The 9,974-nt window shown below is 37.5% G+C and overlaps 3 protein-coding genes across 4 annotated transcripts in view; 2 read left to right on the plus strand and 1 right to left on the minus strand.

Annotated features, from left to right (window-relative positions):
• LOC104762392 (calmodulin-binding protein 60 A) lies at window positions 583-3,562 on the plus strand. Of its 2 annotated transcripts, none has more exons than XM_010485669.2 (7): window positions 583-833; window positions 1,362-1,440; window positions 1,514-1,566; window positions 1,643-2,127; window positions 2,224-2,384; window positions 2,549-2,755; window positions 2,848-3,562. In XM_010485669.2, exons 1-7 carry the CDS (start codon window positions 751-753, stop codon window positions 3,310-3,312), a joined length of 1,533 nt encoding a protein of 510 aa, XP_010483971.1. In that variant the 5' UTR covers window positions 583-750; the 3' UTR covers window positions 3,313-3,562. The 2 variants fall into 2 exon arrangements, with proteins under 2 accessions (XP_010483971.1, XP_010483973.1); XM_010485671.2 differs by having other exon boundaries at window positions 749-833; window positions 1,372-1,440.
• On the plus strand, window positions 5,933-8,685 carry LOC104762393 (microtubule-associated protein TORTIFOLIA1-like). The gene is made up of 5 exons (XM_010485672.2): window positions 5,933-6,933; window positions 7,027-7,132; window positions 7,259-7,776; window positions 7,890-8,232; window positions 8,332-8,685. The coding sequence occupies exons 1-5, from the start codon at window positions 6,121-6,123 to the stop codon at window positions 8,346-8,348; spliced, it is 1,797 nt and encodes a 598-aa protein (XP_010483974.1). The 5' UTR covers window positions 5,933-6,120; the 3' UTR covers window positions 8,349-8,685.
• The window catches only part of LOC104763637 (transportin MOS14-like), a 10,027-nt gene continuing 9,469 nt past the window's right edge, over window positions 9,417-9,974 (minus strand). The window contains exon 27 of the mRNA XM_010486985.2: window positions 9,417-9,972. Within this exon, the coding sequence (XP_010485287.1) occupies window positions 9,779-9,972 (194 nt within the window). The 3' untranslated portion in view covers window positions 9,417-9,778. The remainder of the gene's footprint in view (window positions 9,973-9,974) is intronic.

Genomic DNA, 9,974 nt, shown 5'->3' on the forward strand with positions numbered 1-9,974 from the left:
CCCAAAAAAAAAAAAAAAAAAAATCCTCGTTTTAATCCCAAATTCGTATGAACAGAAACCAAAAATCTTCAAGGATAAAATCATAATAGTTTTTTTTCTTTTCATAATACTCTTCCTCTACGACCTACGCAATACTGTACGTACATGCTTCTTAGAACATTGAAATTTGATGAATGCACTTATTAATCCGAGAATTAGGAGGACTTAAAAAAACGATGATTAGATAAAAGAGATTGGTCAAAACATACTACTATATTACTCTTTTTTTTGTTTTGGTTTAAGTTAGTAAATAAGTTACGAAATAATAAATTTAAGGGATCCTCGTCACTGACGCGGTTTCAAATGGGTCCCACACACCCAACACTGAGAAAGAAAGCTTCACAACACACCATTCTTCTCCGTGGTTCTGTCTCTATCTGCTTCTTACCACCAAAGAATTTGCAAAATCCCTTCTTTTTTTTTTGTTTGTTCAACTCCGTTGCGACAGAGCTTTTGAATAAGAACTGGTGGGGGAAGCGTTAAGATTAGATAATTCCAAGATACGGGTCTTTCTCGTTTTTTATTTTGGAGATCAGATTCATTTTTTTCACGATAATTCCGTTACTCTCTTTGGTTATATATATTATCTCTTTCCCGGAAATTTCGGTTATTTTTGTTTGTACAAAAACACACAAAACGGAAAAACAAAACGGTTCTGTAAATGGTTGAAATTCTCTGGGGATTTCACCGGCTCTTGTGGGTATACGAAAGATGTCGCAGAAGAGAGAGTTTGAAGACGGGAAACCTCGAGTCGAAGGCGGCTCATCAGATGATAAGCGTCGAAGATTCAAAAGGTGTTATCTTGTTTCAGTTTCTAGGGTTTATTAATGATCATGTTGTTAGTAGGTGGAATCAATTAAACAATAAGCATATCAGTCTTCTTCGATTCAATCTTTCAATTGGGTTTGTTTATCAGCTTATAAGGATGAATCATAGTCTAAAAAAGTTGTCATCTTTCTATTGGAACAAGCAGAGTGAAGTGATTAGAATACGAGTTAGATTTTAGAGGAGACTAGTTGATCATCGTGTTCTTGGCTTGGAAGCTATAAGAAGGTTTTGGTTTTGTCTGTATATAAAGAGTGGTACTTTTAAGATGATATCTTGGATTGAAACTCATGAGTACTCATACTAGTTACTAGTAGCATCTATGACATCGTGAAATCACTGTAGTTGTCAGTGGAGGTCCTTGATAAAAAGCTTTGTTTTTCCCAGTCACTTGCTTTTGACAAAGCAGCAATGCTTATTGTAAAGTTACATTTTCTGAAATGGGTTCTTAGTGTTAATGAGAATTCTCACATATGACTTTTGGATACAAATTTTAGTGTGGTTCAGGAGGTTATGAGGTTGCAAACTGTCAAACATTTTCTCGAACCTGTTCTCGAGCCTTTGATTCGTAAAGTGGTACGTATCTTTTTGTCTTCGGATTGCGTGTTTTATATTAGCTATTTATTTATGAATGTATCCCTTGGAACAGGTCAAAGAAGAAGTTGAACTTGCTCTTGGAAAGCACCTAGCAGGCTTCAAGTGGTAAACTACTTTTCAAGATAAATATTATATTTTTTCAGACTTCTCTCTGGTATGAATATTTTCTTCCCATGTTCAGGATTTGTGAGCAAGAGATTCATCCTTTGGAATCAAGGAACTTACAGCTAAAGTTCTTGAACAATCTATCGCTTCCTGTGTTTACTTCAGCTCGAGTAGAAGGAGATGAAGGCCAAGCTATAAGAGTTGGATTAATCGATCCTTCAACTGGCGAAATTGTCTCTTCTGGTCCCGCATCATCTGCAAAGCTCGAGTTTTTTGTTGTTGAGGGTTATTTTGACAAAGATAGTGACTGGACAGCTGAGGATATCAGGAATAACATTGTAAGAGAGAGAGCAGGAAAGAAACCTCTACTCAGTGGGAATGTATTTGCTCTTCTTAATGATGGCATCGGTGTTATGGATGAAATGTCATTTACAGATAACTCTAGCTGGACTAGGAGCAGGAAGTTCAGACTTGGGGTACGGATGGTGGATCAGTTTGATTTTGTCAAAATTAGAGAGGCGGTAACAGAGTCCTTTGTCGTAAGAGATCATCGAGGAGAGTGTAAGTATGGCTTGTTATGTATAGTTTACTCTCTCACATTATGTATCATTGAACCAATTTTGAAGTATCTTCTGCCTTTTTCTCTCTCATTTGTAGTGTACAGAAAGCATCATCCTCCTTCTCTATTCGATGAAGTATGGAGATTGGAAAAGATAGGGAAAGATGGAGCATTTCACAAACGACTTCATTGGTCAGATATAAACACTGTCAAGGACTTCCTCACACATTTCCATTTAAACTCTTCAAAACTCCGGCAAGTAAGATTCGTCTTCCTTTGTGGTTAAGTACCTAAGGCTTCTATGTGTGCTTATGTTGTTTTGTGTTATGTGTACTTGAATCTTTTGTTTGGTCAGTGATAGTTTCTAATCTCTCCCGGCGGTTTAAGGTTCTTTATAGCTAAAGATGATTGATGTTCTTGCAGATTCTTGGTACGGGCATGTCTTCAAAGATGTGGGAAATTACTTTGGAACATGCTCGGTCATGTGTTCTGGATAGTAGCGTCCATGTGTACCAAGCTCCTGGATTTCAGAAGAAAACTGCTGTTGTCTTCAATGTCGTAGCTCAAGTGCTTGGACTGCTCGTGGATTTTCAGTATATTCCTGCTGAAAAGTTATCTGAGATTGAAAAGGCACTGGTCCTCTCTTTCTCTCTACAGTTTTGACTTGATTTATCGTCTGTATACTACTGTCAGGTCTTCATAATTGGTGTTTTCTGATTCAGGCTCAAGCCGAGGAGATGGTAACTGTTGCATTGAGTCACCTACATGAAGTAAGGTCGTATGATGATGAGATATCGATGATGAGGAACTTTCTCAATGTCCCTGCTTCACAAACCGGTGTCGGGATTGATTATTCCGGTCTGAGTTTGACTAGTTTGGACGGCTACGGTCTCGTGTCAAGCCTTCGCAACACAGCAGAATGTAGTGGCCAGTATAGTGATGATGCTGACATGGAAGTGATTCCACAAGGTTTATATGAAGACGACGACAATCTCTGGAGTTGCTCTCAGATTCTAGGCTTAGAAGAACCGCAATCTGATTTGCAGAGTGCGGTTGACGAGTTCATTTCACAGAACAATGCTGCTTCAGTCGGTAAGGCTCACAGCAGAAGATGGACAAAGCTGTTCAGTGTCACGAAATGGCTCTCTGTTTTCAAGAACGTTACAGTTAGGAAAAATCTGAAATGAGTTAGTAGTTACACACGATAATAAAAACGACTCGCCCTGGACAGATTCATGTATATAATATACTCGAGGGAAAGCTTGTGAATCTCGGGGTTTCTGATAATCCAGAGGCGTTCAAAAGTGTTTTCTTTATTTCTTTCTTCTTCTTACATTTGTTATCTCCATCTTTTGTGTTAAAGATGTGAATATGATTTTGGACAGCTTCATTTTTGTTGAAAGCTTAGATAAACACAGGTCTTTTAAGTGAGTGTAATCCGGTTCGGTGCAGCCAACCACTATTTAGGGGCCTTTCTTTGGGCCTAATTCGGTTCAAACCGGTGTAGACCAGATCTCAAACCGAAATCTGATTTGACACCCTTTAAAATTCAATCTAAATGCGAGTCAACAAGAACATATCCACCACTGACCACACGTTTTTCACAAACCATGCAAGTTAAATATAATGAGTAATCTTGAATAAAAAGCTAAATGGGGCGTAGCCAAGCGGTAAGGCAACAGGGTTTTGGTCCCGCTATTCGGAGGTTCGAATCCTTCCGTCCCAGAGTATAGTCATTACCGAATCAATCTTCTATTGCCTTTGTACACCATCTTTCTCTTTCTGTTTAAAAATCCAATCTTTTTTAAGAATAAAATATTGAAATGAAAAGAAGAATAAACTTATTTTTCATTATTTTAACCGAATTCAAAAAAAAATCTATATTTATAGATATAAACATAGATATAAATATAGATTTCTATTCAAACTAATATGGGATTCATTTGAATTCTGACTGAACCTTTACGCGTAAATTCACTATTCCATTCATAGGCTACTTAATAAAAACAAGAACAAAGAGCTATCAAGCTCCTTATTTGATAATATTGGTTCACCAAAGATGTAATAGAAAATGTCTAGAATATTAGCTGAGCTTATCAAAATAACAACTTGCAACTTTTTTTTCTGATGGTAATATGAATTACGGAATCACGATATACTCGGACATCCCGGATTGTGTTTATCTCGTGTGTTGCTTATTTTTATCATTTTTTTTTCTTTCAGGGTGTTGCTATGAGATCTTTGTCAAAGCTGCCATGAGAAAAGAAGCTTTGGCTACAAGAAAAAGGTCATGAGTCTTACTTGTCTTTCTATGCCTTTACACATTCGATATCTTTCTAATAATAGCACACAATAATGTTTGTTTACTCAATGAGAATAGCATCTAAAATAAAGTAGACAAAAAGAAAAAGACAGTGTCCAGTGAAACCAAGCTCTGTTTTTTTTCTGCCGTTTTGTGGAATCTCTGCTTTTCCTTCTTTTTAAATATTCCTTAGCTTATTTGTACTTTTGTTTTATAGATTGTACTTTGTCTAACCCAACGATTAATATCATGTTCATGGATTAGGTTACCTCATTGTGAATAATCAATCACACGGAATGAGTCAATAGTTTTACATGAAATTACCTCGAAACGAGTTGCAGAGTGAGTGTTCGGTGCAGCCTACCTCTATATTGGTCTTTCTCTGGCCCAATTCGGTTCAAACCGGTGTTGACCGGTTCTCAAACCGAAATCTAATTTGACAACATTTAATTTTCAACCTACTGTAATTGTGACTCAACAATAACACATATCCACCACTGACCACAGGTTTTTCATAAACCATGCGAGTTAATCTGATACTTAATAAAAACAAGTAGAAAGAGATTTCATGGTCTTATTTGATAATACTGGTTCACCCACCAAAGATGTAATAAAAAATGTCTAGAATATTAGATTGTCAAAAAAAAAAAAAAAATGTCTAGAATATTAGTTGAACCACCTTGGGGAACGTATAACAAAGAAGTCCAACAAATGAAGTTACTTTTTGCTTGATTTGCACATATTGATGTTTGGAAGCTACAATTCATATGTTATAAATTATCAACATTCTTACTCATAGTTGGATGTGTTGTCCAAATTCTATCAATTTATATGATCTTGATAGGTATAGCAATTTCGTAAAAGAAACTCTAATGACTAAACCCATAAGATTTATTACTTTAATGACCAACGTAAAGTTATACAAATCATGTTACATCAAGTAGGAGTGCAGTCTTGCAGAACAATCAGATTATCTTGATAAATATATCATCCTAAACACCAAACCTTAAATTTAAAGAGATCATCATTAATAAACAAGTTAATACTATAAATTATAAAATACCATATCCCACACTTAAACATCGTATAAACCCATCATTCAAAGATTAGTTGATCTACCATTATCCATTATCGGTGTGACTCCATAACTCATAAGGTCTATTAATTTTTACAAACTACTTATCTAGTCAAAAGGTTAAGAAACACGCACTACAATGTTTGTTTAATTGTATTTATTAACCCTTTTAACATTTTTATCAGCGTAATGTACTACTACTAGTTAGGTTTGTTTCTACAATTCCCAATAAAAAAGGAAATTTCCAAAAATAATAATTTTAGGAAAACGAAGCGTGATACTTCTAATTCTTATTCCCAACATCATGACATGTTCCCGTGGCGTGATTATTTTTGCAGACACCTCAAGAAACGGCGTCGTTTTCAGGTCATCATCTCTACCACTAGTGTTTTGCAATCCTCATCATATATTTATAGTAAGACGGTTATAAAAATCACAGAGCTACACACAGACGATTAAAGCTCTTATAAAGTGAGTCACAACCGACCGACCACCGTCTAAGTTGTGATTTTACACTAATGCCACTGCCAATTCTTATTCCCCCAGATCCACCACCGTCTCCGCCGCATCACTGATCCAATAACCGTCACCGGAAAACAAAAAAAAATCGATTAGAAAATGCCGACGACGAAGAACTCAAAGCAGAACATGTCCGTGTTACTTACAAAGCTCGGAGATCGAGATACTTTCACAATGGCGGCTCGAGAGCTCGATTTAATGGCTAGACAGATTGATCCTTCCTCCTCCTCCGGGAATCTCCAGTCGTTTATCTCCGTTATACTCTCCGCCGACACCGGAGATAAACCGGCGGTTCGTAAGCATTGTATCCACTTGCTCGCCGTTTTATCGGTTTCTCTTCCTGTGAATTCTCTGTCTCCTTTCCTCTCTAAGATACTCACTCGCATCACCAGACGTCTCCGTGATCCTGACTCTTCGATTCGGTCCACCTGCGTCGCGGCTGTGTCGGCGATCTCTTCCCGCACGACGAAGCCTCCGTTTTATTCGGCGTTTATGAAGCCGTTGGCGGACACGCTTTTCACTGAGCAGGAGGTTAATGCGCAGATCGGAGCCGCGCTTTGTCTCGCCGCTGCGATTGATTCGGCGTCTGATCCGGATCCGGTTAGGTTAGGGCAGACGCTTTTGCCGAGGTTGGAAAAGCTTGTCAAGTGTAACGCGTTTAAGGCCAAATCGGCGGGGGTTGTTGTGATCGGAAGTGTGATTGGTGCTGGTGGTTTGTCTGGAGCCACTGTGAGCTCCGGTGGGTTGAGAGGTTTAGTTGATTGCTTGTTGAGCTTTTTGGTTAGTGAAGATTGGGCTGCGAGGAAAGCAGCTGCTGAAGCCTTGGGGAAGTTAGCTACGATGGAGAGGAACGAGTTAGGTGAGTTCAAGTCTAAATGCTTGAAGATCTTTGAAACCAGGAAATACGATAAGGTTTGGTTTTCTTCATCTTGAATTCTCAATTTGAATGTAAGGTTTGGCTTTAAAACATTGGTCACAGATTTCAGTTTTGATATATTGTTTTAGGTGAAAGCTGTGAGAGAGGTGATGAGTCAGATGATAGAGGCATGGAAACAGGTTCCAGATTTGTCAGAGGAGGTTTCTCCACCCAGATCTAATGCTTCTTCTAAAGGTATCTTCCCTTCACCATTTGATCTTTAGCCGAATCAGGAAACTTTTTTCTTGTTTGGTACAATACTTTAGAACCTTTTGTGTCTATTTGACCAGTTGCTTACTTGTCCTGTTTTCTTGATTCTAGGTGATGCAAGTGATGGAAGATACCCTTCAGGGTCTAGAGTTGTTTCAACGCCTGCTAAATCAAGAACTCATCTGGTTAACAGATCGACTCCACCCGGGAGTTCACTAGCCACCACGGCTAAGAAACAGGCTAACAGAAAAAGCATTGATCAGAAGAAAACCAGTCTAACAGCATCACAGACAAAACCAAATGTAAGGAGACGATTGGACTGGAAAGCTGGAGGAGGAGCTAGTTTTCCTACTAATGTGTCACTTGAAGACGAACGACATTGTGATCATAACGAGAACGTAAATGAAACGAGTCATTCTAGTCACGATAGGATGCAGAAGCTAGGAGGTGTGTCCAGTTCTCTGATTGGCAATGTACCACCACCCGGTGCTACAATGGTAACAGGACATCATGTCTTGTCTGAAAACCCAAATAGTAGTAACTGCAAAGGGCTTGAAGATATATCTCTGATCCGTAATCAGCTTGTTCAGATTGAACAACAGCAAGCCAATCTAATGGATCTTCTTCAGGTTTGTTCCAAATCATGATGATGATCATTCCTACGTTACAAACATCCAGATTGCTTTCACTTCCTCTGTTCCTGAAACTCATTCTGTGTTCTTGTTTTTGGTCATTTCATTAGAGATTTGTCGGGAGCTCACAACAAGGAATGCATGGTCTGGAGACACGAGTTCAGGGATTAGAACTTGCGCTGGATGAGATTTCTTATGACTTAGCGGTTTCAAATGGGAGAATGAGTAACGGTTCAAGCAAAAACAACTGTTGTCTCCTCCCTCCTGGAAGTTTCATCAGATCCAAGTTCTGGAAGAAAGACGATTCCAAGTATTCAGCATCGAGGCTGTCCACTTATAGGAACAGAAGTGCAGAAACCACTCGGATACAAAACTCGAGACATCGATTTAATGGCTCTCCTGGATTTATAGTCAACCCATTAGCTGAAATTCGACCAGATAATGGATCTGCAGGTAAATAAATTGATTTATGTCGATACGATTCAGTGTTCTTTCTTGTGTTTGATCAATAACATAATTAACAGTATAGTTCTATGATTTTTGTTTTTGCAGGTATGTCTCACAATTGAGGGATAAAGAGAGACAAAACCTTCAAAGCTTCTGAGACATCACAAAACCACTATGTGTGAATGTGGTGATTCATACTGATTTGCTAAGTTATATACTATATTACTACCCTACGCTCTCAACCGTTTTAGTATTCTTGATTCCTTGAAAGTAAATTCTACTAGTTAGATCGAGATCAAAGATATCTTCAATGAGTTCTTTGCTGAAATTTCTTGTGTTGCTTTTGTTTTTTTTCTTTCTCTCATGGTGAGTTTGCGTTATGAGGTAAATGAGTTTCAATTTTCATGTAATATATATCACAAACGATGAATCGTTAAAATCTGTAAGTATTTTTCAGTTCTTGTGTGGGTTCAAAAATATAATTACAAAATCATTAAAAAGTTGATTAAAGTTGCTGGCTTCTAATAAATTCACGGACTAAATAATGGAAGTAGTTGGCAACTGTTTTCTGGATTTTTATATATCTAGTCGTTGAATTAATTAGTGCTTAAAACTGTGTTTGAGTGTCACATGTGACTTCATGGGCAATTAAACAGTTTAGTAGGTCTCAAAAGTTTTTTAAAAAGAGAACTTTACATAGCACTGATTAAAAATTATTATAAAATTACATAATTGAGTATGGGCAACTACAAACCTGAAAAAAAGCAATACGAATAATAATTAATTTTCTGTCAGGAATCAGAGAACAACATGAAATCTAAATTAGAAAAGAGGTATCCGAGGCTGAATTCAACAAAACAGAGCCAAACATAATGCTCAATCAGTGGTGTTATAGAGTAAAATTTAAAGTGAAAGTGATTATCACCAATATGTGTTAATTGAGCAAGAGACAAGACATAGTAATTGAGTGAAAAGTGCAGACACAAAAATGCATACTTGTTGCAAAGTTAAGTATACATAAAGTAAATAAAAAACGAATCATGTGAAAAATGCTAAAACAGAAAGAAGAAAAAACACATTACCGGTTGTGATTAAGCTACCTGATAAATTCTCCGAACAAGAGTTGATCTTGTAACAAAGTTGGAGCACTTAATATTTGATTTGATCATAAAACTTGATACTCTGCAAGATGAAACAGAAAATAATCGATGCTTTTTGTATATGATCCCACTCAAAATCATACCGATCCTTGAAGGGTCAAGGATCCCTTGTGTATCTCATCACCCGGTTTAAATTTTAAATAGAAGATTTTGGTTCTTCGCACTGGAAATAAACCGGCCAAACAATGGAACAAACGGCTCACACCAGAAGAGAATAAAGGGGGAAAAAAAATCTTTATGAACAGCTAAAACAGTTAAAAAAATGCACAAAAACATCAAATCTCTCATCTTCTGAAACCATCAAAGAGAGGTCTATGCAAAAATTGACCTTCTTTAATGGCTCTTCTCACTCTTCTTTCTTTTTTCTTTCTTTGTTTGTTTTTCCATCATCTCTATGATACAGGAGCAGCAGCCAGATTCAACTCAAGAGGCTTCAAAGCTGCCTGAACAAGATCTTGAACAGTACGGTTACGGCGACAAACATCTGAGAGTTCCTCAACATGTCCTATCAGAGAATTCACATCTGCTCCATAAGCAACATCGGACAACGCTTGTAAGAACTTGGTAGATTCAGTCTCTGTCAAGGCT

Source organism: Camelina sativa, chromosome 18 (assembly GCF_000633955.1).
Source record: "Camelina sativa cultivar DH55 chromosome 18, Cs, whole genome shotgun sequence".
NCBI lineage: Eukaryota > Viridiplantae > Streptophyta > Magnoliopsida > Brassicales > Brassicaceae > Camelina > Camelina sativa.